This window comes from Papio anubis, chromosome 5, assembly GCF_008728515.1.
Source record: "Papio anubis isolate 15944 chromosome 5, Panubis1.0, whole genome shotgun sequence".
NCBI lineage: Eukaryota > Metazoa > Chordata > Mammalia > Primates > Cercopithecidae > Papio > Papio anubis.
In genome coordinates, this window is record NC_044980.1 from 90,045,207 (window position 1) to 90,072,938 (window position 27,732).

Consider the following 27,732-nt stretch of genomic DNA (forward strand, 5'->3'; position numbering starts at 1 on the left):
TTTTGATTGGAGAGTGAAATCCATTTACATTCAATGTTATTATTGATAAGTAAGGACTTAACCTGCCATTTTGTTGTTTGTTTTCTGGTTCCTTTGTGGTCCTCTCCTCTTTCCTTCCTTTTTGTCTTCCTTTTAGTGAAGGTGATTTTCTCTGGCAATATGTATCAATTTCTTGCTTTTTATTTTTTGTGTATCTGTTGTACATTTTTCTATTTGATGTTACCATGAGGCTTGGAAATAATATCTTATAACCCATTATTTTAAACTAATGACAACTTAACACTAAGTGCATAAACAAACAAACAAGCAAAAAATACAAAACTGATAAAAACTCTATACTTTACCTTTGTACCCCTACTTTTAAACTTTTTATTCTTTCTATTTATATCTTACTGTACTGTGTATGTTTTGAAAACTGGTTGTAGTTATTATTTTTTATTGGTTCAGCTCTTAGTCTTTCTCTGCAAGATATGAGCAGCACAATTACTGTGTTATAATATTTTGTTTGCCTGTGTACTTACTATTACCAGTAAGTTTTGTACCTTCAGATTTCTTATTGATCATTAATGCTCTTTTCTTTCAGATAGAAGAACTCCCGTTAGCATTTCTTTTAGAATAGGTCTGATGTTTATGAAATCCCTCGGCTTTTGTCTGGGAAAGTCTTTATTTCTCCTTCATATTTGAATGATATTTTTGCTGTATATAGTATTCTAGGATAAAAGGGTTTTTGTTTTTTTTCCTTCGGCGCTTTAAATATGTCATGCCACTCTCTCTTGGCCTATAAGTTATCCACAGAGAAGTCTGCTGCCAGATGTATTAGAGCTGCATTTTAAATTATTTGTTTCTCTTGCTGCTTTTAGGATTCTTTCTTTATCCTTGACCTTTGATAGTTTGATTATTAAATGTCTTGAGGTAATCTTATTTGGGTTAAATCTGCTTGGTGTTCTATAACTTTCTTGTACTTGAATATTGACATCTTTTGTTAGGTTTGGGAAGTTCTCTGTTATTATCCCTTTGAATAAACTTTCTACCCCATCTCCCTCTCTATTTCCTCTTTAAGGCCAATAACTCTTAGATTTGCTCCTTTGAAGCTGTTATCTAGATCTTGTAGGCTTGTTTGATTCTTTATTCCTTTTTCTTTTTTCTTCTCTGACCGTGTATTTTCAAATAGCCTGTTTTCAAGCTAATTCTTTCTTCTGTCTGATCATTTCTGCTGTTAAAGAACTCTGATGCATTCTTTAGTATGTCAGTTACATTTTTCAGCTCCAGCATTTCTGCTTGATTATTTTTAAATATTTCAGTCTCTGTGTTAAATTCATCTGATAGGATTCTGAATTCCTTCTGTGTTTTCTTGAATTTTGCTGATTTGCCTCAAAACAGCTGTTTTGAATTCTCTGTTTGAAAGGTCACATATCTCTAGCCCTCCAGGATTGGTCCTTGGTGCCTTATTCTGTTTGGTGGATTCTTGTTTTCCTGAATGGTTTTGAAGCTTGTGGATGTTCATTGATGTCTAGGTATGAGATTTAGGTATTTACTATAATCTTCACTATCTGGGTTTGTTCGTACCTGTGCTTCTTGGGAAGGCTTTCCAGGTATTTGAAGGAACTTAGTTGTTATAATTTAACTTTTTGGTCACTGTAGCTGTATCTGCATTAGGGGGTACCCCAAGCCCAGTAATGCTATGGCTCTTGCAGATTAATAAAAGTACCACCTTGGTGGTCTTGTATAAGATCCAGAAGAATTCTCTAGATTACCAGGCAAGACTTTCTCTCTTCCGTTATTTTCTCCCAAATAAATGGAGTCTCTTTTTTTGTGCTGAGCTGCCTAGAACTGGAGAAAGGGTGACACAAGCACTTCTGTGGCCACCGCCACCACTCAGACAGTGCTATGTCAGATCAAAGCTAACACAGCACTGGGTTTTGCCCAAGGCTTACGGTAACCACTGCCTGGCTATTGCCTACATTCACTCAAGGCCCTAGGACCCTACAATCAGTTGCTTGGCCCCAGGCAGGCCCACAGATACCATCTGGGAACCCAGGCCTGGAGTCAGAAACCTTAGTAATCTACCTGGTGCTCTATTCTACTGTGGCTGAGCTGGCACCCAAGCCACAGACAAAGCTCTTCCCACTCTTCCCTCCCTTTTCCACAAGCAGAGGAGTCTCTCCCCATGGTCACCACCACCCCAGGCCCATGGTGCGTACCACCTGGTTACTACCAGTGTTCACTCAAGGCCCAAGTGTTCTTCAGTCAGCTTGTGTTAAGTGCTGGCAGTCCTGGGACTCTTCCTTCAGGGCAGTGGGCTCCCCTCTGGCCCAGGGAAGGTCCATAAATGCTGTCCAAGAGCCAAGGCCTGGAACCAGGGACCTCAAAAGCCTACTTGGTCCTCTACTCCACTGTGGCTGAGCTGGTACCTACAGTGCAAGACAAAGTCCCCTTTGCTCTTCCCTCTCTTTTTTTATTCAAGCAGGAGTCTCTGTAGGCACCACAGCTGGGAATATGCAGGGTCACACCTGAAGCCAGCACATCTCTGAGTTGCACCCGAGGTCTATGGGGAGTACTGCCTGGCTACCACTGCTCACTAAGGGCCCCAAAGCTCTTTAGTCAGCAGGTAATGAATCCTGCCTGGACTGGGTCCTTTTAAGGCAGTGGGTTCCCTTCTGGCCCAGGGTGTGTCTAGAAATGTTTTCCAGGAGGTAGGGCCTGAAATGGGGGTCTTAGGACTCTGCCTGTTGCCCTATGCAGTTGGCTGAGCTGATATCCAAGCTGCAAGACAAAGTCCTCTCTACTTTCCTCTCCTGTCCTCAAAAATTAGTAGTCTCTCCTGGAGCTGCAAGCTGTGCTGTGTGGGATTGGGTGAGAGGTGGCATAAGTAGTCCTTTGGCCAGCCTGGTTGGTGTCTCACTAAGTCGTGTGTCTTCCAAGTCCACTGATTCCAAGCCCAGCATAGCACCAGGACTTACCCAGAAATTGCAGTCCTTGTGGTCTAGACTGCCTTTCAAGCTTATTTAGGCCCCCAGAGCACATCAGCCTGTGGTGGCAAGTCTTGCCGAAATTCCAGTTCTGACCACTGGGATAGGCAATTCCCCTCTGGCTGGGGCTGGTCTAAATGCTCCCTCCATGGGCACTGAGTTCTGCCTGGTGTTGCTTTCTGCTGTGACAGGGCAGCACTGAGTTTTAATGCAAAGTCCCACAATCACTGTACTCTTCATCCCCCAAGTACACATTCTCTTGCCACACCACGTGGCCGCTGTCAAGGGATGGGGGAGTGGTGGCATCATCAATTCAAGACTGTTTTTCCTACCCTCTTCAGTGCCTCTTTCAGTGATATTAAGTTAAAAGTAGGTACTGCGATCTCTCATCTGATTTTTGGTTTTTATGAAAGTGTTTTTTTATATAGATTGTTGTTCAATTTGGTGTTCCTGTGGGAAGGATGATTGGTGGAGGTTTCTGTTTGGTCATCTTGTTCGGCCTCTACTGCAAAATGTTAGTATTTTTAATGTCATTATTTACAATATTAAGGTAAAACTTACAGTCTTTAAAATGTAACAACATAGTTTTTGTGAATGACAAAGTTTTCTATAAAAGTATTGTAGCTTTGGAGTTATCTCTATACTCCTGGTTATTACACAACTGTGTAATGGCTATTCTGAACTTTAATCTCCAGCCTCCTTACACAGTTGCATAAGATGGCTCCAGTACTTCATAAACTAGACCAAGGGCAAATTAAGATATGGCCTGATGCTTTCTAGGGAGATGTTCTAAGGAGGGATAAAGAAGACTGGGCATGGCGAACTGTAGCCCACCAAGAGTGCTGAATCTGTGACAGTGAAATAAACCTACACTTCAGAAAGTGCTCTGAGAACCTAACATAACTCATCCCTCTATCCTTTGTAAGCAGCAGCCTGGGAGGCAGCACCAGGCAGAGTTTTTTAATTAGGCAGCTATGTATTTTGTCAGAAAATTTACTAAGCAGTTGGCTAAAAAAACGATTATCTGAGCTGCACTAACTCTGATTAGTATCTATTAAACATCTATGGTTTTGGAAAAGGCTCAAAGATAGCCAGCTATGTGCCAAAGAACAGACCAATGGCTACCAATACCACAAGGTTAGCACAAATATAAACCGCATAGTTTGTAGGAAAGGTTTATTTAAGGGGGACACTAAGACTATGCAAGATGGTTACTAGGAAAACATCTTTCAGTGTGGATAAATACACAACAAGGGATCATAGTTGAAATACCAGTGACCTTCACAATAGGAAAGGTGGTCAGTTTCTGGAATTTTCCTTTTGGTAACCTGAAGAAGTCATTTTAGCAGTACTAACCATACAGTATATGTCAGGCACTGTAATAAACTCTTTACAAGTGGTCCTTCATTTAGTCTTCACAACTCTGAGGTAGGTACTATTAAATGTCTCTATGTTACAAACAAAAAAATTGAGGTTAGAGAGGCTACAGAAGGTACCTGAGGCTTGGGAAGTGTAGAAGTAGGATTTAAATCTGGAACTCCTAGGCAAAAACAGTGTTTTAACAATCACAATATACAGCTTTGCCACATTAGTAAAATTTAAAATTTGTTTTTGTTCATTGTTCACTATGTATGTTTTAAAATGTGAGGGTTATAGCTTATCTGTTAGGACAAACTCTAACTTCTAATTGACGGCTAGCCAAACATATCTTCAAAAAATAACTATTATACCTTAGGTTTCAACAACCAAAACAACATATTCAGAAAAAACTAAATTCCTTAACAGATCATTTATTAGTAAATCTTCAATAGCTAGCAACAATCTTTGCCCAAATGAGGTAAGGCCTCCATTTTTGACTGGAACAATTTATTCTTCGGCCCACATGAAATGTTAGGCTATTAGAGGTAAAAATCATGTTTGTCTTGAGTTTCTTAATAGCAATGGGCTTTTTATGTAGTAGATACTCAAAAATCAACTGAGTCAATTAGGTAAAGCTGAGCAGGATAAGGCTTTATTCCCAATTTGCTTTCATCACTCTGAATATAAGAAAATGATTCCAAAATAAACATCCTGTGGTTCTATTAAGCTGTTTTCAACTTTACATTATAAAAATGCTTAAAAGTCGAGAGATTATATATACAAAATGAATACCTGAATTCAAAGATATATCTAAAATGCAAAGCAGGGGTATTTAAATATTTCAATGTCTAATTTTCGAGGGAACAGGAATTGGCATTTTCTAGCTTCTATATATTTAAACCAATTTATTAGATAATGACAGGTCTTGCAAATAGCTAGTAGAGTTAATCTGGCAAAGGTGAAAGGGAATCTGCTGTCTTGATCAATCTTGGAAAAGTCTGTCCTATATTCCCTCTGGTAGAACATAATTAGGGATTCAAGTAATCCTGTTTGGTGACGGTGGGGTGATATTGCCATCTAATGGCCATTTTTCGCTGCAAGTGATCCCCTTTTCCCGCTTATGTGGCAATGAAGAGACAATAATCAGGTGCATACACTTAAGCACTCATCTTTACATCTCACTGAATTATAAAGTCCTTGAGGAAGGGACCATGGCTATGTATTTTCTTTCCTGAATTAGGTATTTGTTAACACCGAGGTGAGAACATGTTCCAGACCCACTTACATAAGCATATGAGAAAGAACATTTCATTCTTCATTCTACTCCACCTTCCCCCACCCCTAACTCTTCTGATACTCAGGCCTGCTTACAAGCTGCCAACTGGAAAAATTGTGGTGGACTATCTCAAGTAAGTTTCCATTCTCATGACCACATTACCAATGTAAGTGGCACAAAACAGATTATTAATTAATCAATTAAGCAAATTATACATTACTGGTTTATCTTTACTTCCAAAGGCTTATCTTTACTTCTAAAGAAAAATAAGGCAGTGAATTCCTCCAGTTGCCAAACAAAATGCAACGAAGTTGTCGGCAGAATTTCAGAATCATTATAATGATTCTAATAGCCATGTTTTATTGAATGCTTATAATGTGCTAAACATTGTTCCAATTGCTTTATGTGCATTGTATCATATAATCCTCAACAAACAGAAAACAACAAAAATGTTTAGATTTTTAAAAATATGCAAATATCTCTAATAAAGTTATTTATTTTAGTTACCCAAATTACTTTGAAAACATGGACTGCTTTGGCAGATAATTATTCTTTGCAAGACACATACCGAATGACCCAAATTTATAGATGAAAGAGAGTTTATTTATTTATTAATATATGATAACCTTGGCTCAAAAAAGACAAATGAGGGCTCAAAAGGGAATTACAGTAACTTTAAAAATATATTAAACATATCCAAGATCCTAAATATATTATTCTCCCCAAAAGCTAGCTGCTTCCATACTTGATTTGATATTTTGCATGTTTTCCCTACGTTGCTTGGTAAATATATTTGCTTCTCCTTTCTGCAATCGACGTCTGACAGCTGATTTTTGCTGTTTTGTCAACTGACGTTTCACCTTCTGTTTCACCAGTTCCTGGAAAGATTTCATAAATTAGCATTACTAATAATGAACCATTTCAAATAGTACACTGCTAATACCTTTTCTATTTATATACTGAGAGCATGAATTTTTAAGATTCCAAACACTATATAGTACTTTCCAAAAGCACTATATAGAAACTGTTATATAGGAAAAATTAAATTCCAAACAGAAATACAGATTACATAGAAAAAATACAGTGTATAGGCAGAATTTTAAAAAAATTACCATAGTGCCACCTAGTGGTCCATCATGAAAACTGATGGGAAAAACAAGACGAAAACTGCTTGTTCCTCTGCTTTTTAGGTTAAAAGGCTCTCAGAGTAGGTTTTGTAATAGAAAATTATTTTTGAAAGCATTCAGTATTGCTCAATATATCCAAGAATGCCTTCACAGTTTCAGCTGTAGAAATGACCTGATGGTAGCAATCACCCAAGGAAAAGTCTTCATATCTCTTTTGATCATAAATTAAAATTACTTATTAGTTAAGATATACCATGCATGGCATATGACTTACAAAATGAATAAGAAATGTGAAATAGGGTTCACAATGACCTCTTCTTTCTCTGAAACACTATAGTCTGCCATTTAATAACTGTATATAACCTTGTATCATCCAACTTGTCTCCTAAAAAAGAAGATAGCTGCAAAACGCTGCAAAGCCAGGAACAAGGGTCTTCTTTTTTTTTTTTGAGACAGGGTCTTGCTGTGTTGCCCAGGTTGGAGTGCAGTGGCAGGAACACAGTTCACGGTGGCTGCAACCTCCTGGGCTCAAGTGATCTTTCTGCCTCGGCCTCCTGAGTGGCTGGGAACACAGGTGTACACCACTACACCTGGCTCATTTTTAAATTTTTTGTAGATGGAGTCTTGCTATGTTGCCCAGGTTGGCCTGAAACCCTTGGGGGCTCAAGCAATCCTCCCACCTCGGCCTCCCAAAGTGCTGGGATCACAGGTCTGAGCCATGGTGCCCGATCAAATCTGTACTTATAATTTTATACCATTGGCTTGGCATGGTGGCTCACGCCTGAAATCCCAGCACTTTGGGAGGCCAAGGTGGGCGGATCACCTGAGGTCAGGAGGTTGAGACCAGCCTGGCCAACATGGTGAAATGCTGTCTCTACTAAAAATACAAAAATTAGACAGGCATGGTGGTAGGCACCGGTAATCCTAGCTACTCAGGAGGCTGAGGCAGGAGAATTGCTTGAACCCGGGAGGCAGAGGTTGCAGTGGGCTGAGATCACGCCACTGCCTTCTAGCCTGGATGACAAGAGCGAAACTCCGTCTCAAAAAAAAACAAAAACAAAAACAAAAAGCAAACAACAACAAAAAATGTTATACCATTAACATATAAGTCCAAGTGTCTGAGGCTGTCTTATACACCTTGTAATCCTCACAGTGACCAAGCTCATTAATCTTCAGCTCATATGAAGAATGATTCATTCATCTCAAACCTGATCAATTTATCAAGTGACCTACATTAATTTTTTGAAAGTCATCGGTTTGTATTCTAACAAAAAATTACTTGAAATGTAATCAACAGGCTGCCTAAAATCTGAAGGACAACTGAAAAAGAAGGTATTTTGAGTTTTACCAACAAAAAGTCATTTGGTTTTCATTTTACACATGACAGTGGCAGGATACAACTCTGCCACATCCTTTGAGAAACATTCATTTATTAAAATCAAAGAAAGTACTGGTTTCAAGACTTAATTCAAAAAGCAATCAACAGAAATCTGGATCTGAAAAGCATACATTATTTGTTTAATGAGACAAGGCAATCAGATCACAGTAGTGATGTAATAAACATTCAGTACATGCTGAATGACTACTTACCGGAGGGATTGTTGAACAGCTTACAACACTGCCTGAAGAAGTGATACTCAGAGTTCTTGTTCTATACTGATTCATAGCTCCCATATTTTCTTCATCTCTAAAATTAAAAAACCCACAATGTATCTAGTTAATTTGTATAATGTAATGAATCCCATTTGATTATATTATTTTTTGCATGCAGCAAAATTGAAGACATAAAATACTTCAGAAAGATATCTTACAATTTCTGTGAAGATAAAACTACCTACTGTTAAGTTCTATATAAACAATTTTCATTTTCCAGCATTTTGTTAGTCACTATCAAAATTTAAAAACAGTAGAATGCTTTAGCCATTGAAATTTATCACTTCCCCACAATTCATCTTCCCTTTTCTAATAATCCTCTCCTCTTCTTTCACTGAACTATATAAATCTGTTTCTCCCTATCTAAATTTTTGAGACTCTTTCCACCTTCACAAACAACAGAAGATATAATGGAAACAGACAGTACTCATGATAGTCAGCTCCGCTAGGGTAGGAAAATCTGCAACCTAGAGACGAATGTTTTCACATGGCTCAAAGTTTCAATATATGGAATGTATAAAAACTCATAACTCCTAACAGTTAATATTTTTCAGCAACATCTGCTGTTTTGCTTTTACTCTGAATGAAAGTTTTGCCCAGCATGTATCCAGAGAGTGAGAACAAAATTATTGTTCCCACTCTGAGTTTAAAAGACCATGTAATCCTATGTAGGTTTTCTTCTATCACTGTGATGGTTAATTTTACATGTTAACTTGACTGGGCCTCAGGGTGCCAGATATTTGGTTAAACATTAACCTGGGTGTGTCTTTGAGGGTGTTTCTGAATCCATAAACTGAGTATAGCAGATTGCCCTCCCCAGTGTGGGTGGACCTCATCCAATCCATTGAAGGCCTGATCAGAACAAAAAGGCAGAGTAAGAGAGAACTGTCTTTGAACTGGGACATAGACCCTCTCTTTTCTTTGAATGTGGACTGGAACTTACGCTATTGGCTCTTCTGGCTCTCAGCCCTTTGGATTTGTACTGGAACTGTACCATGGGCTCTCCTGCATCTACAGCTTGTTGACTACAGATCCTGGGACTTCTCAGCCTCCATAACCCCATGGGCTAATTCCTTATAATAAATCTCCATTTCTGTTCTCTGAAGAATCCAGTCTAATACAATCACTCAAAATCCTGAGCCTCTGTCACCCCTGATTCTTTTCCTTTTAAGCTTCTGATTTAATTTTCCAAGTTTATTATTTAAATGGAAGTAGCCCTGTGACACAGATACACAGCTATATGAAAAAGGAACAAAATTCTTATGTTTTGCTTCATGAATAAAACTGTAAAGATAAAGGTAGGCTTAAGATATAAGCCCAAATATGTACTGAAAAATGTTTAATAAATGTATTGAAGTAATTTTAATTGTCACATTACTATTTTGAAATAAATAAAACCAGTAGTTCGTTAAACTAGTTTGATTCTGAATAAGCTATCCCAAATCCAAAAATTAAGTTTTAGAACTTTTCCTAAACTAAGCTGAGCCTGATTAATATTTACAAAAAAAAAAAAATTCGTAAAAGAAAACATAGTATCATTACATAATTTTAACTACACATGAACAAAGGACAGAAGGCTCAAGGTACCAGAGAAAATTCACTGCAGATGTTTCATATAGAAAGTACATTTATTGCATGTTTTAATATTTACATGCCTTTACATAACTCAAACATACATCAGATGTGTAATTAGGAGAATATGTGAGGAATAACTCATCCATCTAAAACCTGATCAATGTATCCAGAGACCTATAATAATTTGAAAGTCATCAGTTTGTATTTTTTTTTTTTTTTTTTGAGACAGAGTTTTCGCTCTTGTCACCCAGGCTGGAGTGCAGTGGCGCGATCTTCGGCTTACTGCAACCTCCGCCTCCCAGGTTCAAGTGATTCTCCTACCTCAGTCTCCCAAGTAGCTGGGATTACAGGCACAGGCTACCATGCCCGGCTAATTTTTGTATTTTTAGTAGAGACAGGCTTTTGCCATGTTGTCCAGGCTGGTCTCAAACTCCTGACCTCAGGTGATGTGCCTGCCTTGGCCTCCCAAAGTGCTGAGATTACAGGCATGAGCCACTGTGCCCAGCCATCAGTTTGTATTTTAAGGAAGAATTACTTGAAATTTAGTCAATAGGCTGCCTAGAATCAGGTCAACTGAACAGGAAGCTATTTTGAGTTTTTAACAACAAAAAATTATTTGGCTTTCATTTTATACATCAAGGCGGCAGAATACAATTCTGCCACATCATTTGAAAAAAACGCTCATTTACTAGAATCTAAGAAAGTATCGGTCTCAAGACTAAAGTTAAAAAGCAATTGACAGAAGTCTATACCTGAAAGGCCTGAATTCTCTATTTAATGATGACAAGGCAATTAGATGAGGGCATTCATCTTCATACTCCTCACAGCCAGCAGGGACTCCTCCTTGAACTCTCTGACCATCTTGCCCGTTGTAATTTTCAGTTCTGTTTTTCTCCTCGGAAAATTCAGTTACAGAGTTGTTTTCAACAACCTGCCCTTTTATTTCTTCTAAAGCTTGATTGAATTCAGTCATTTCAAAACACTGTGCATCAGCACTCTCTTCTAATAAACTGTCTTCTTTTATTTGTTCAGGGTCTCCAGATGATCTGCAATAGCAGCCCTCTGATTCTTCTAGAGAGTTCTGTTCAGTTTCATTTTCTGACCTATAAACCTCTGCTTTTTCTGCCACTTCTCCATCTGAAAATGAGAATTCAGATCTCTCTTCTGTTTCAATATGTTTATCATCTGGACCTAATGGATAAAGCAGTTCATCATCTGCCTGCATTTCCTTTGTGTAGCCACTGGCAGAAACCTCCACATCAAGAGTGTCTTCCCTCCTAGAAAAAAAAAAAAGTGTCAAGCATTGAAAGAGAGAAAAAATGTTTATCTAAGAGGAGTAAATATCTACTACTCTGATAAATTATGATTCAAGTGAGTTTAATAGCTTATATGTTAAAAATAATTTTTTCCTTTCCTAAAATGTATTTAAATGACACAGGTATACAAATATGAAAGGTATATGCTGGCTGTAATTTTAAGAATAAAATAACTGAAAAACAACAATATAAATAAAAACGTTATAAAAACCTCAGCTTATGTTTATTAGCTTTGTAAATTAACTTTCAAAGGGTGCTAAGGATTTCCTTCAGATTATGTGACTCATCCCAGATCAGAAAATATGTTAAGTGTATAAAATAAATATGAGAAAACTGAGTTTTGAGAATGTACATAATAGTTATGTCTTGAGAATCAATTAAAGATACCTCCTGGGGCCGGGTGCAGTGGCTCAAGCCTGTAATCCCAGCACTTTGGGAGGCCGAGACGGGAGGATCACGAGGTGAAGAGATCGAGACTATCCTGGCTAACACAGTGAAACCCCATCTCTACTAAAAAATACAAAAAAAAACTAGCCAGGCGAGGTGGCAGGCGCCTGTAGTCCCAGCTACTCAGGAGGCTGAGGCACGAAAATGGCGTAAGGCCAGGAGGCGGAGCTTGCAGTGAGTGGAGATCCGGCCACTGCACTCCAACCTGGGCGACAGAGCTAGACTCCCTCTCAAAAAAAAAAAAAAAAAAAAAAGATACCTCCTGGTCCCGACAAAGGAAAAACATAAATTTCAATGAACGTTTGGTGTGATTCCTTATGAATGAGTTACTCACATAGCATCCAAAATAGAATAAAAGTTCTTGAGTTTATAAGAAACTAGATATGTTCCCTTTCTAAAATTCAACAGCAGTGACTTAATGGACCAAATGCAGGTATTTTCAAGTTTTTAAGTTTCAGTTATGTACTACAGAGCAATGACATCTAACAGTGACTATATGTCAAAATTTGAAAAGTTTTTTAGATGAAAATGTTAATTTTTAGAAATACACAGTCCAGATATTTAAACTATTATGTAAAGCAATGGGGAGTACAAACCTGATATCCCTAAAGGTTGGAAAAAGCTCACTTTCATAGCTGAAACGTTTCATGAAGAAATCTCGAATGCATTTAACATCTCTGTCAAAATACCTGCAAAAGCAAGAATCATTTATGATGTAGCCTTTAATGCTCCTTTTTCCTTATTAGCCAATGACAATATCCTTATTGGTGAATGGTACTGCTGCTCCTTACACGAGGAGATAAAAGATGTTACACAAAGGAAAAGAAGATACAAATGAGTTACCAGTGTGTTTGAAAAACTAAAATCCAAGGAAATCTCAAGGATATAAACTGTCAATGCCATGCAGTTCCTACGGTTAGGAAAGTCAAGGTTTTCTCATAGTTACTGGTATATAGTTAGAGACACTAGGGAAAGATGAGTGTGAACCCCAGGAAATAAGATTACGGGCCTATGGTTTAGGGATAGGTTTCCACTTATTCTCCTTGTCCTGAGTCTGGCTATGCTTCCCATCAGCAACACTCACTAGAACCTCTAGCCAACTGAAAGATCTGAAGATAAAAAGATATTAATATTAAATAGTTAAGTTTGGAGACTACTGAGTTATGTTTACGGCTCTTTGTTATCCATTGGCCGATTTGCAATAATACTCAAAGGGATAAATAATGCTACAGCTTATAAAAATAATCTGACGACATGTTAATCTGGACCAAAAGTAGAATAATTTCTGAGTATCAGGCTGCCTTATGGGCCACCATAAAGCAGATTAATCACCACAAAGAGATTCAATTTTCTAGAAGATTTCCAGACAAGGGAGAATTAAGGACAGGATAACATGGAACTGACTATCTCTTTGAGAAAGATGAGTTTGGAAACAGGAAGATAATGCCTCTCCTCTTTGCTCACAGGGCACTCCGGGAAAAATATTAATATATTTTAAAAAGACTATTTTATATACGTTTACATTTCCCTACAAGACAGTAACATCTTCTAAAGCATATATAGGGCTTATTTATATCTCAGTCTCTAGCAATTAGCACAGCTCCTTGGCCTCAGTACTGGTTCATAAAAATTGAAATTAAATCACAACATCTCCCCATAGGACGATGCAGCCTAAACCTAGAATGTCATCATCTGTCACACTCTGGGGGCTCCTAAATGTTCCTTTATTGTGTGACTATGTTACTCCTTATTAATAAAAATGGTGATTAGTCATCATCCAAAGAGTACTGATCACCCAAGTGCCAGGCATTAATCTTTTAGTATTATTTTGTTGAAAACATTTTAAAAATTTGTTTTCAAATGACATTTCTTTCTGTAGCATAAGTACAGACATTTTCTACTGGAAACCAGGATGAAGACAAGCTTCACTTAACAAAACTACTTCAAGCTCAATCTCTGCAAGAACTAATATACGCTATTATATAAGTGATACTAGTTGTTAGTTTAGGAAAAAGAAGTTTCTCATAAAGCTTGGAACAGAAAGAAAAAAAAATCCTGTTACACTCAATTGATTCATGAACCACAAGCAAATAAAAGATAAGGTCCTATTTCAGGACTTGGTTTGGTTTAAATAAGGAATGGGAAGAATATGATTATTGCAGTATATAGTGATTCTGCTCTGTGTCAGAGATAAAGTTTTATGTGAATTTTTTTTCTAATAATAAAAGCTAAAAGTGACAAGAGATAATTATCACTGGTTTGACAACTGAGTCCAGTCCAAAACCACAACTTTTATTCAGATCATCGAGCTTACTGAGTTATGCTCTTGGAGGCAATCATGGAAGAGCAAGAAAAAGAAAAAGGCAAAAGTGGTTCTAGGGTTCCCTACTTCAGTCCCAACTTTTACCTGTTTTAACAATTGGGATTCCATCTAAAAGTCTGTTTGAACAAAGGGTTCCATATCTAAGAAAATTTGACTTTCGAAGTCTGTCAGTTTACAACAAAGAAATTCAAATTCTTATGGGGAAAACTCTAGTGGTTATACGTTAACACTAGCCACTTCAAACCTGTGACAGACCTAAATAGTATCACAATACTATTTATTGTGATACCTAATAGTATCACAAAATTGAAAAATTATGAAAAAATGATTCTATTCTAAACAAACACATCCACATCCAGAATTAATAAGAGCGCGTACAGGCTGGGCGCGGTGACTCACGCCTGTAATCCCAGCACTTTGGGAGGCCAAGGCAAGCAGATCACCTGAGGTCGGGAGTTAGAGACCAGCCTGACCAACGTGGAGAAAGCCTGTCTCTACTAAAAAAAAAAAAACAAAAAACAAAAAACCAAAAAATTAGACAGGTGTGGTGGCGCCTATCTGTAATCCCAGCTCCTCAGGAGGCTGAGGCAGGAGAATCGCTTGAACCCGGGAGGCAGAAGTTGCAGTGAGCCAAGATCGTGCCATTGTACTCCAGCTTGGGCAACAAGAGCAAAACTCCGTCTCCAGAAAAAAAAAATAATAATAAAAATAAAAAAATAGCATGTACATACCACTCAGCATTGGGATGAGAAGTTGAAACCATCTGTGGAAAATCAATCATGGTGATATGGTCATTTTCATCCAAAATGAGATTAAATTCATTAAAATCTCCATGAATCAGCCCATGATTTGCAAGTTTGACAATTAGTTCCATAGCTTCATCATATACTGATGCAGGATCTTCAACATGGTGTATCTGACATCTGAAAGTATTTTAAGCATGAATATAGGTTATTTGTATTCATTTATGATTTTAACGAAAGTATGTATGCATGTGAACATAAATATTATTTCCATGCCCTGGCTCCCCAGCAGTTTTCTTCTCATTCCCATCAGCACACAGATATAATATCCCCCATCTATTAAAAAAAATAGCCACACTCTGCTTCAATTCTGTATCTCTTTTCTACTACTACCTTTCTTTGATCTTTACAACCAAACTTTTCCAATTTGTTTCCTCCTACTCTCTAACACCATTTCAAACAGGCTTTCATCTACCTTATTTCAATAGCCCTTGTTGAGACTACCAATGACTTCAATGTTGCTAAAGCCAAAGGTCAATTCTTAGTCCTCATCATATGTGGTCTGTCAGTTGACCTCTTTGAATATTTCTTCACTTAACTTTTAACGCTTAACATTGGGATGAGAAGTTGAAACCATCTGTGGAAAATCGATCGTGATGATATGGTCATTTTCATCCAAAATGAGATTAAATTCATTAAAATCTCCATGAGTCAGCCCATGATTTGCAAGTTTGACCATTAGTTCCATAGCTTCATCATATACTGATGCAGGATCTTCAACATGGTGTATCTGATTTACAAGTCTGACAATTAGTTCCATTCTCTCCAGGTTTTCTTCCTTCCTCATAGATCATACCTTCTTAGTCTTTTCTATTTGTACTTCATCTTTTTCCTTGACCTCTAAATTCTGGAGTTCCTCAAAGGTCAATCCTATGACCTTTTATTTTCTCTTATTTAGACTCACTCTTGGTGATCGCATCCAGATTAATGGTTTAAATACCACATATACACTGATTTTAACGTAGACTTCTCTAACTCCCAGGCATCTCAAACTTAACATGTCCAAAATAGAATCTCTGATTCTGTCCCATCCTCCAACTCCAAAATGCTCTTCCTGTAGCTTTCCTGTTTCTGTACAAGGTAGCTTTCTCCCTCCAGTTAATTTGCTACTCAGGTCAAAAACTTTGGTGTCACCATTGTCTCATTCCTTCCTTCACATCCATATCCAATCCCAAATCATGTTGGTTCAACCTGCAGAACACATTCAGAATCTGACTGCTTTTCATCACCTTCACAACTATCACTGTAATCAGAATTACAACCATTTCTTGCCTAGATTATTGTAATGGCCTCCTAACTTGTCTTCAAATTATATCTTTGTCTCCCCAGAGTCTATTAATTCAGCAGGCAGAGTGACCCTCTGAAAACACTGAGATCACTGATTGATGAGATCACATCTCTTCTCTGCTCAAAATACTCCCACTCCAATAGCTGCTAATCTGAATCAAAATTTGGTAAGGTTTCACCTTATTAGTGAGACTTTTCTCGACCACCTTACATAAAACAGTAGTCTCTTGTCCCGTTAGTACTTCCTATCTCTCTTAAACTCTGCTTTTTTTTTTATCCATAGTACTTACTAACAATTGACAGACATTTCCTTTAGTTATTTATTGCACATCTCCTTCCATCAGAATGTAAATTCCATGAGGGCAGGGATTTTGTTTTGTTCACTATTGAGACTAAAAGGCCCTGGCACCTAACAGTCTCTTAATATGGAATGAATGAATGAATCACAGAGATTACAAAGCTCATATTGTCAGAATGAAACTGGGTTTTTAATTTGTCTTTGAGTCTATTCCTTTAAATCAATTTTTAACCTCCCAGAGGCAGTATTTCATTAACTAAAAAAAATTTTATTAAAAACCCTGAAACCTAAATTCATTTATCAGCATTCATGGCTTTAAGAATAATGAACACTTACAGTGGATAACCATTTATGAGTTCCATGACAACTGCATGACGATTGTAATCAATTGGCTTTGGAACTGGAAATTTCCTCTCATACAATGCCTAAAACATTGCAAAACAGGTGTAAGCTAATGAACAGATCATTACTCTTTAAAGAACAATTAAATATATACCTTTCCACAGAAAAACACACAATCCTTTATAAAATTATACTTAACACATGGTTATTTATGCATAGCTTATTTATTCACTGCACAGAATAAACCATACATAAAAAGCAAATTTTAAACAAAAGTTTGAATTCACTTTTCTACCAAAAATGAACATTTACAAAATGTTATGCACTGTGCTGGGGTTACAAAAATGAGTGTTAAAAAGTTTCTAAACAATCTAAAATTAGTGTTAAAAAGTCCCCAAGAAGCTTACAGTCTCTTGGGGTATATCCTTTCCTATTTTGTAAGTCTCTGACATTTGTTGAAATGTGCTCAAAATATTCAAATTGGAAACAAATTGTAATTTAGGAGATACTCATCTTCTGACATATTGGGAAATGAGGCATTCTAAGAGATCAGCCATTTTGGTTTATAGGGCACCAATCTTTTTCTCCAGGCCACAATATGCAATATAAACCTATTATGTGAAAAACATATACACTGTTGTTGTCTGATTCCAATGTTAAGACTCTCCATACAGCTTTTCCCCTGTGCTTATTGTCTTCAATCTTATTGTTTACAAAGCCCTGCTATTACTTTCTTTAAAATATCTCAGATTTATGCCCTTTGACATTTAGAATGCTAGTATTAGGAATGGCAAAAACTGCAATTACTTTTGCACCAACATATACTTGTAAGGAGGCATTTGTTATTTATACCTCATTACTCCATAGGTGTTCTAGCTTTTGCCATCATACCTAACCTATTCTATGTACCAATACCAGACTAACCTGCTGATGTTAATACTCCATTTAAAAATATATACATTGGACCGGGCACAGTGTCTCAACGTCTATAATCCCAGCACTTTGGGAGGCCGAGGCAGGTGGATCAGTTGAGGTCAGGAGTTCGACACCAGCCTGCCAGCATGGTGAAACCCATCTCTACTGAAAATACACAAAAAAATTAGCCAGGCATGGTGGCACATGCCTGTAGTCCCAGCTACCTGGGAGGCTAAGGCAGGAGAATCGCTTGAACCCGGGAGGTGGAGGTTGCAGTGAGTTGAGATCATGCCACTGCACTCCAGTCTGGGCGACAGAGCAAGACTCTGTCTCAACAACAACAACAAAAAATTTTACATTGTCTGTAAATATTCTTTTCAGTTTGAACAACTTTTCCTGGTTTTCAAAACTCTTTAATCCACCTGTACAGTCCTAGTTCTCCCAATATTCTCTCCAGTACACACAAAGAAATGCAGTCAGGACAGTCACCTCAGTGTCACCTAAACACATAGGGCTCACACACATTCATGTCATTGTCCATACCACTTCTCTGCCAAAATGCACTGTTTTAGGGTCAAATAATACCCAAGCTTCATGGCTCTACTCAGCTCCACTCACTACCTGAAACCTCCTCCATCAACTATTCTATCACTTACTGAAGTTTCTCTAAACTCAGTATGTAATTAAAAAAAAAATTGTTCTTAGGCTTGCAGTGGTGGCTCACGCTTATAACCCCAGTATTTTGGGAGGTTGAGGTGGGTGGATCTCTTGAGGCCAGGAGTTTGAGAGCAGCCCGGGCAACACAGCAAGATCCTGTCTATAAAAGCAGGCATGGTAGCACATGCCTGTGGTCCCAGATACTTGGGGGGCTGAGGTGGGAGGACAGCTTGAGCCCAGGAGGTCAGGGCTGCAGTGAGCTGTGATCGTGCCACTGCACTCTAGCCTGGGAGACAGAGTGAGACCTTGTCTCAAAAATAAATAGATAAATAAAAGGTTCTATTTCATATGTGTTTGTGTTATCTTCTCAACTTTAAGACACAGATTGTACTGGTTATTTCTTTGGCATCCACTCCTTCACCCCACACTAAACCCCAGCAATTAATTTCAAAAGGTTGCCTATCACTTACCTTCTGTGAACAAGAACCAAACAACTTTCCACTTCCCAGATATTTTTCTTTGCTTTGTTTTTACATACTTTTTTTCAATGTAGACCATTTTGAGCATACCCTGGCAGATCAACAGCATGTGATAAACTCAAAGATTGTGAATATTTGTCTAGAACTTGTGCTATCACCTAGAACTCATGCTATAGCCCAATCTTTATCTTATTGTTCCTCTCTTATGAAAAATCAACATATTTAAGATGTACATTTATGTGCAACCAGATTCCATTCCTATACCTTCAATATAAATATCCTGAAAAACACCTACTACAGTTTTGGCAAAATGTGTAAATGATCCCTACCAAGCTGCTCATTTACTGACTGAATATTACAAGATACAAACTATTAGTATAAAACAAGAAATACATTAACATGTATGGTATCAGTAATACTAATTTATACTGCCTTAAGAAATCTCCCATGATTAGTGAAAATGTAAGTATACAACCCACTCAAAGAACAAGCTGAATCCTCAAGGAACAGTGTGTTCACACACTGTAGCAATCTTCAAATTTTTTTGAAAAATGAAGATAAATTATGACAAATCATACTGGCAGAATAATAAAAACACAATATTGCCTTTTGTTTAACTTAGTTATTGTTGAATATATTTAATTTGGATATTATTATATTTAACAAACATATGCTGAACTTAATTTTGAAGGCAAAAAGTTAAAAATAAAGGTTTTTTTTTTTTTTTTTTTAAATGTCAGGGGAGAGTACAAATGTAGTCCGCCAGTACCCCAAAATATGCAGTCAAGTTCCAATATTTGGGGTAACTGCAGGGATCAGCATACCTGAAGTGCAATGAATAGGCCTAACCCTGAGAAAACCATCTTTGAGAGTTTGGCATTTCATCTGCCAGGTTAAGTATTTTTTTTCTATTTGGATAAATGTATGAGGTACATACAACATTTTGTTAAGTATATATGAGTAGTGATCAAGTCAGGGTATTTAGTGTGTTCATCTCCTGAGTACAATACATTTTGTTTACTATGGTCACCCTACTCTGCTATCAAACATTGAATGTATTCCTTCTAATTGTATGTTTGTACTCTTTAACTCACTTCTCTTCATCCTTACCTCTTAAAAACGAAAGATTTTTACCTTTTTTGTTTTTTGAGACAGAGTCTTGCTCTGTCAGCCAGGCTTGAGTGCAGTGGCACGATCTTCACTCACTGCAACCTCTGCCTCCTGGGTTCAAGTGATTTTCCTGCCTCAGTCTCCCAAGTAGCTGGGATTACAGGTGCCCAACACCATGCCTGGCTAATTTTTGTATTTTTAGTAGGGATGGGGTTTCACCTTGTTGGCCAGGCTGGGCTCCTTACCTCAAGTAATCCAACCACCTCGGCTTCCCAAAATGCTGGTATTATAGGCATGAACCACTGCGCCCAGCCAATTTTTACCATTTTTAATATACATATAAATCTATAAATGATATTTGTTCCTTTATGTGAAACAAAAAACTAGCCAACTTATCTGAGACACTGAGGTTTCTACAGATGATAATTGCCTGGTGTTTTCAATTAGAAACAGACATATGTATAGCTATATACATTGAATAGACATATATACATCCACACATACATATTCGTGAGGTAACAGCATCATTAATTATTTTTGGCTCTTCCATCTTGTCAGCATTATAGAATGTGTTGCCCTTATGCATTCGTAACTATTTAAAATACCTTAACATAGAAGGGAAAAGAGCCCGAATAATCAACAGTTATTTAGGACTGAGTCTGCCTGTAGGAATTGAGTCTAAGGTTAGACAGATGTGGGGACAACAGAATCACACTTGTCATTAAGGCCTTTGAGACACATGTATTATTTGGCTAAAAAATGCATGACTATAAAATAAATACCTTCATATAGGCAAATTCCTTCATGGCAGAGAGACGCGATAAATAAAGCCAAGACACATTATGCCTATGTTTATGATAATCACGTTTGTTTTTCAAATTTCGAAACGAGGTTCTTCCTAGTCTGTGAAGCTTTAATGCAAATTGTTGTCCTTCCTCATTTGCAACAATGTAAATATCTAGAGGCAAAATTTCAAAAACAACCATTATTACAAGTGTATTCCAATCAGTTAAAACAATTCTAACTTTCTCTGATTTTGTTTCAAAAATGTCATTTTTCCTAATAAAGGTTGAGTATCCCTCCTTATCCAAAACCTTCAGACCAGAAGTGTTTTGAATTTTGGATTTTGGTATATTTGCACATAAATAATGAGATACCTTGGGAGTTATTAGAATAAAATTAATTCCTGGTATAAATGAACTTTCAATGATAGACTTTCAGAGAGAAAATAGTAACCTACTAATTAAGGGCACTTTCTGATTTGTATTGCTTCCAATCAACTTTCCGATTTACTGTTTAGTTAGAGAAAAGGGAAAATTAAAAGAGGAATCCTTTCTGAAGGGAAAACATAAACTAAAGCAAAGAAAATACTTTGCACAGTACTATTATCACTTACCTGATTCTTTGCCAACACCCATCTGGTTTCCAACAGACTCAACTACTTGCCTAGAAGAAAGTGTTTTCAAAGCTAGGTAATCATATCCTGCATTTGTCAACCGATAGCCCTGGACAGCTAGACAAAATCAAAGGAGAAAGACCATATTTCAGTTACACTGTACAACTAAGTCACATAAGTTCAAGTCATAAGAAATATTTAACAATGGAAAGTCTTCGTTGGAAAAAGATAAACTACCCAGGCTCACAAGTTTCCAATTTCTTCCTATAATTTGCATTTCTTCTCCAATGTACTGATAATCAAAATGTGACCTAAAGATAGGTCTATAAGTATTTGTGACGAGATAAAAGGAGGAATTTAAGTTCAAATTTTTTTTATCAATTTGATCTAGAATTTATGTCTGTTTTTGTATATCCATTATCCATTTCATTTTTCTAGTAATTTTTCTTTTGTAATTTATAAAAGGAAGGATATGTGATAGACTAATCCCTCACCACAGATGGTTTCAGAAGTAATGATCCAGGGTATGACTGCTGATTGTATTTTCCAAAGATGGTAGCCACAATATCTCTATCCTACATGCTCTTCTTCAGTACCTACATGCTCTTCTGCAGTATTCTACATGCTTTTCTGTAGTACCTACATGCTCTACTGCAGTATTTTATATGCTCTTCTGCAGTAGTCTATACACCCCTCTGCAGTATCTACCTGCTCTTCTGCAGTACCTACGTGCTCTTCTGCAGTACTCTACATGTTTTTCTGCAGTACTCTACATGCTCTTCCACAGCACCTACGTGCTCTTCTGCAGTACTTACAAGCTCTTCTGCAGTGCTCTACATGCTCTTCTTCAGTACTCTACATGCTCTTCTGCAGCACCTACATGCTTTTCTGCAGTACTCTACATGCTCTTCTGTAGCACCTATGTGCTCTTCTGCAGTACCTACATGCTCTTCTGCAGTATCCTACATGTTCTTACTACCACTCTTTCTCCACCTCCTTTGATCTGGGTGTGCCCTGTGATTGTTTTGACTAATAGGATATGGCCAAAGTATGTTTTGTCAGTTCTTTGTTTAATGCTTTTTTGGTCTGGCAACTTCTACTTCTTGACTTTTGGAACACTTGCTCTGGTGGAAACCGATTACCTGAAAAATCACAAACGGTGCCTCAAAATACTTACTTTTGGTACGCTCCCAAGCTATGAGTTTATGTTTCACTAATTCTCTTAAAATTTTATTACAGCCACCATGTTTAAGGCTGGCTATAGAAGCAATCAAACTGCTGGGAACAATTTCATGGTTCTTCATGCCCATTTCAACCTGAAATTAAAGGAATCATTACATAATCATAATCAACACAAAGCCTTGTCTATCAAAACCCTGTGAAGAAATTAACTTCTCCTTGAAATTTTCCTGACTATGCAGTTCTCCAACTAATTCTGAGACATAATCACTTCTGTCTCTGAAAATACTTTTAAACTGCAATTTGAAATCTAATCACTGATATATATATATAGTCTTTCCATTTTAAGAGTAGGAACTGTGAATGCTAGACATACTGATGACATTTGGTAAATGCTAAAATACTTGATGACACTTAAACATTTGTCTTTAAAAACTACAGATGTGCCAGATATTTATTAAGCAGGTATTTAATGAGAAAGTACTAAATGTAGGCATTGTAGAGGATATAGATATATATATATGAATGATAGACTGGATAAAGAAAATGTGGCACATATACACCATGGAATGCTATGCAGCCATAAAAAAGGATGAGTTCATGTCCTTTGCAGGGACATGAAGCCGGAAACCATCATTCTCAGCAAACTAATACAAGAACAGAAAACCAAACACCGCATGTTCTCACTCATAAGTAGGAGCTGAACAGTAAGAAGAACATATGGTAACAGGACGGGGAACATCACACACTGGGGCCTGTCAGGGGGTTGGGGACTAGGGGAGGGATGGCATTAGAAGAAATACCTAATGTAGATGATGGGTTGATGGGTGCAGCAAACCACTATGGCACATGTATACCTGTGTAACAAACCGGCACGTTCTGCACATTTACCCCAGAACTTAAAGTATTTTATATATATATGTGCTTTTTATCTCTGAGGAATTTTTATCTCATGATGAAGATTTTTAAAAACGGTACACATCTAAGTTTATTAGAAGGTAAGAAGTGGTAAGTGCTTAAAAAGGTAGCTCAGGGCAGAATAATACTTCTAGCTGAGGGATCAGTTCCAAGGAAGATACAAAACTAGAGACTGACTTTTAAAAGATGTGGGCATACAGAGCAAACAGACAAGGGGATATTAGTGAAAGAAAAAGATTTGAAAATGGCACATATGCAAGAAAGTACTGACCACAGAGAATAGCTGAGTACAATCGCAGCTCAGATGGGATAGCATATAGAGTTCATGCAAACACGGCTGGAAGATACTTCTAGGATAGAGAAGGCATTAAAATGTAGACCAAAGATTTTTATATTTTATCCTGACGAAAGCAGGAAACTCTTGAAGATGTTTAGGCATGGGAGACACACGAACAAGGTTATTTTAAGGACATTAATCTACCAGGAATATGCAAATTGGCTTACAGACGGCAAAATCTGAGGGGGTACTCTGGAGAACTAAGACAGAAGTCCAGCTCAGAGGAAAGAGCACCCAGAACAGGGTAAGTGGTAGTGGTACTGGAAGGAAGGAATTAAAGATCTTCAGGAAGTATTATGGGAGAGCTTGGCAATTAAATGTGGAAGGGTAAAGGGAATGGAAAGCCACAACTGCAAGTGAAGAGGAAAAGCAAGTTTTAAGATTATATATATATATATTTTTTATAGAGCTTGGGAAAAGAGAAAGGGGGTAGAAAAAAATTGAATTTGGTCTGAGCACTAAGAGTCAAATAAAAATGTTTAAAGGAAAATTGGCGGCCAGGTGCAGTGGCTCATGCCTGTAATCCCAGCACTTTGGGAGGTCAAGGTGGGCAGATCATGAGGTCAAGAGATCGAGAACATCCTGGCCAACATGGTGAAACCCCATCTCTACTAAAAATACAAAAATTAGCTGGGCGTGGTGGTGTGCGCCTGTAGTCCCAGCTACTCGGGAGGCTGAGGCAGGAGAATCGCTTGCATCTGGAAGGTGAAGGTTGCAGTGAGCTGAGATGGCGCCACTGCACTCCAGCCTGGTGACAGAGTGAGACTCCATCTAAGAAAGAAAAGGAAGGAAGGAAGGGAGGAAGGGAGGAAGGGAGGGAGGAAGGAAGGAAAGGAGGAAGGGAAAGAGGGAAAGAAAGAAAAAAAGAAAGAAAATTGGAAAGGGGCCTATATTTAGGAATGAAGTTATAATTAGAAAGAAAAATTGTCAATTATTTTATAGAAGTGAGAGTTGAAGATATGAAGTGGATGCAATCACTGAGCAAGAGATAATGGAAGAAAAGGAATATTTGGGAGCAGAATTGTGGGGCAAGTTCATATTGAAAGCTAAGGGCCGCTAGTCAAACAATGATTATTGATATAGGAGGAGTCAAAGAAGTAAAAGAGAAGAGAGGCCCAAGAAAGGGTACCAACACTGGTAAGATTCAACTGAGACTAGAATGTCATATTTAATGACTAAGTCATTTCTTAGTGAGCTTTACAAATAATTTAAATATTGCAGCGCCAATGTTTTGGAAGATAAATCTGGCATCATTTTGATGTCTCACCAAAACCTTAACTTTTAAATTTAACTTATTTTCCATGCTTTGTCTCTGCCTCCCCCATCCTCTAACACTCTTACTTTTGACCCCTACTTCTGTCAGAGGCATTAAGGAATGAGTGTGCTGAGGAAGCAGGAAAGGAAGGTATCTTTCAGAACTGATAGGTTTTCATAGAGAAAGTCCAGCTGATTAGAAGAATCTACATGAGAGACAAAGTAAATATTGTCTTCCAAATTTCACACTGATTTTGCATTTGATAGTTTAATCCTTAAGTGCTATTTAAGATTAATTTTAAAAATCCAACACTTGAAGCCTTAACATAATACCAGAACTGGTGTGACTCACATCGCATATCCTGTAACATAATTACACAATATAGGTAGTTCTTATCATGGGGTTCACTTTTTACCAAAAGATAACGGCTCCTAAATAAATGTACTGCTTCACTGTACAAATGTCTCGATCTATGTATTAATTTCTGTGCCATACGACTAAGGCCATAAAATCAGATTTTGTTACTCCCCTGATCAAAAACATTCAGTGGTTACCCCCACACTCTTTACCAAGCCTCCAAGGCTCTGTAGTACGTAATCTCTCACCTTTTCCAGCTACATCTCCAACCATTAGTGTCTGTCTCACTTTGCTCCAGCCACACTGGCCTTTCCTCTCTTCAAACACTTTTCTGCCTCAAGGCCTTTGCACTTATTACTTCTGCTTCCTCTGCCTCCAACTCTTTCCAAGGACTTCACTGGGCTGTCTCCTTCTCACACAGCTCCTACTATTCCCCCATTCATTCTTTCATTTAGCGAATATTTATTCATTGTCTACCAAGGACGTGCCCCTCCTCTCCACCAGATACATATACTTTCTATGCCATTATCCTTTATCATTTTCATAGCATTTATCCATTATCCTACTTATTCGTTTACTTGATGATCTGTCTGTCTCCACTTGTCTGTTTGAATAAGTGAACCTCCTAATGTTGCTACTAAAAACCCGACAAATATGTGTTGACTGAATGAATCAGAAAGACTGCTATGCGACTGAGTCTGTTAGTAGGGAAGTCAATATTATCAAATCTTAAGAGGGGCCTTAAATCTTTCACAGCTGGTCGGAAGCTCAGGATCAGAGAAGTTTCCAGGCCACAGAGATGCGAGCGTTTGTTTTCCGCGCAAGGCGAATAGCAGCAGCAAAGAAGAAAATTATTAGAAGACGGGACCTTTGCCCTATCTGGGGGAAGGTAAGGTCCCAAACAAAACCTTTTAAAAAATCCAACTCTCTGATGCTCTCTTCTCCATTCCCAGCTTCTGCCACGTCCTGGGTCCCAGAGCGTGCCTGCTCAGATCCCAGAAAACTTGCAGGAACAGGAAGAGGTCACACAGTGGTAAGAGGCAAGGGAGAATAGGAACGGCGGATTTCTTACCGCGGTCAAGACCCTGAAGTCATCTCGGCTCATGTAACGCAACTTGGCCACATTCACCTTCCCCATGGCGGCCCCTGTCCGAGCCCAGATGCCTCCCCCACGACAGCCGGAAAGCGCAAGGCAGGTCGTTATTCCGGCCTCTAAGCGCTTTACAGCTGCTGGATGGCTCGCGCACGCGCTGCGTCTTACTATAGGTCCTTGTTAATAGATAGAGGTGCTGTTCTCATTGGTAAAGGAAAATAAAACTACTTGTATGTTTTATGAAGCATATAGTATGTAACAAGTGAACGTTTTATTTTTGTGTAATTTTTGCCTTATGACTGAGTTGGCGGAGTGTAGATGCTCTCTACAATATGCCTCTTTTTTTTTTCCATATCTGTCAGGACTTGCTGCCTCAATGACGCGTTCCGCCTCTGAGAGCAAAGTGGTTACTTAATGGGAGGAGCAAATTTTTCCCGCAAACAACTACTCTAGGCAAAGTGACTTCCAACAAGAGAGGGGTAAAATAACCTGAGCTAGAGTCCAGACAACCAAATCTGTTAAAGGTAAAATGGACTGTAATCACACAAGCACGCCCTCTGCTCCTAATTGCGCCTGCTCCGGACAGCTCCGGATGCCATGGTTAACGGAACTCCTGCGCTTGCTCGGTACTTAAGTTGGTCCTGGAGGCTTCGGAGTGCGCCTGCGCTGGTTGGGGTAGGTGTTTAAGGTGACACGTGGAGAGCGCGGCGGTCATCCTTACCTGTCAGGGTGCCTTTACAGAGAAAGTGGGGATTTTGATAGTTCGGCCTGACCTACACGGGTAGGACTTCGAGGGCCCAGGAGCGATTTAAGGATTTTAGAATAGTTACCCATACTGGCCCTGCATCTCCAGAGTGCAACCGCAAGCTAGTTGTACCCCGACAAAGAGGATGACTATGATCTACTCTGTCTTTCCAGCTAGGATAGTTAGTGCTCTCAACTCAGAATGGAAAAAGAAAAACAGCCCTCTATTCCCTCTGAATTCAAGACTTTGTCTGCTTTTTACTTGAATGCAGCATATCTTGGATTAACCATATTCAACCAGTGGACATCTCCATTTAAACGAAATTTTTCTTTCTGTACTTAAGAAGTCATATAAATGATTTTTTAAAAAATTTTTTCATTTTTGAAACAGAGCCCAGCTCTGTCACCCAGGCTGAAGTACAGTGCCGCGATTTTGGCTCACTGCAACCTCCGCCCCTCAGCCTCCAGAGGCTGAGGCGCACACCACCACGCCCTGTTAATTTTTTTTTTTTTTTTT

At 38.2% G+C, this 27,732-nt stretch overlaps 1 protein-coding gene and 1 non-coding gene across 2 annotated transcripts; both read right to left on the minus strand.

Moving 5' to 3' along the window:
* Positions 1-4,958: 4,958 nt before the first annotated feature.
* On the minus strand, positions 4,959-26,622 carry RIOK2 (RIO kinase 2). The gene is made up of 10 exons (XM_003899952.2): positions 26,451-26,622; positions 22,510-22,648; positions 21,333-21,449; positions 20,719-20,894; positions 16,770-16,858; positions 14,777-14,968; positions 12,319-12,411; positions 10,712-11,236; positions 8,322-8,418; positions 4,959-6,482 (listed from the first exon to the last, which is right to left on the minus strand). The coding sequence occupies exons 1-10, from the start codon at positions 26,514-26,516 to the stop codon at positions 6,318-6,320; spliced, it is 1,659 nt and encodes a 552-aa protein (XP_003900001.1). The 5' UTR covers positions 26,517-26,622; the 3' UTR covers positions 4,959-6,317.
* On the minus strand, positions 19,566-19,727 carry LOC116275185. Its single transcript, XR_004184137.1, has one exon. It is a non-coding gene; the product is annotated as a U1 spliceosomal RNA (small nuclear RNA).
* Positions 26,623-27,732: the final 1,110 nt, after the last annotated feature.

What these genes read in the sequence shown, in the direction of transcription:
- RIOK2 (XM_003899952.2), bottom strand. Translation starts at nt 26,516, where the DNA reads ATGGGGAAGGTGAATGTGGCCAAGTTGCGTTACATGAGCCGAGATGAC. An exon ending in GGGTGTTGGCAAAGAATCAG is followed by an intron (nt 20,895 to 21,332) that starts GTAAGTGATAAT and finishes TTTTGCCTCTAG; the next exon opens with ATATTTACATTGTTGCAAAT. An exon ending in TCTCATCCCAATGCTGAGTG is followed by an intron (nt 12,412 to 14,776) that starts GTATGTACATGC and finishes TTGCTTTTGCAG; the next exon opens with GTATTTTGACAGAGATGTTA.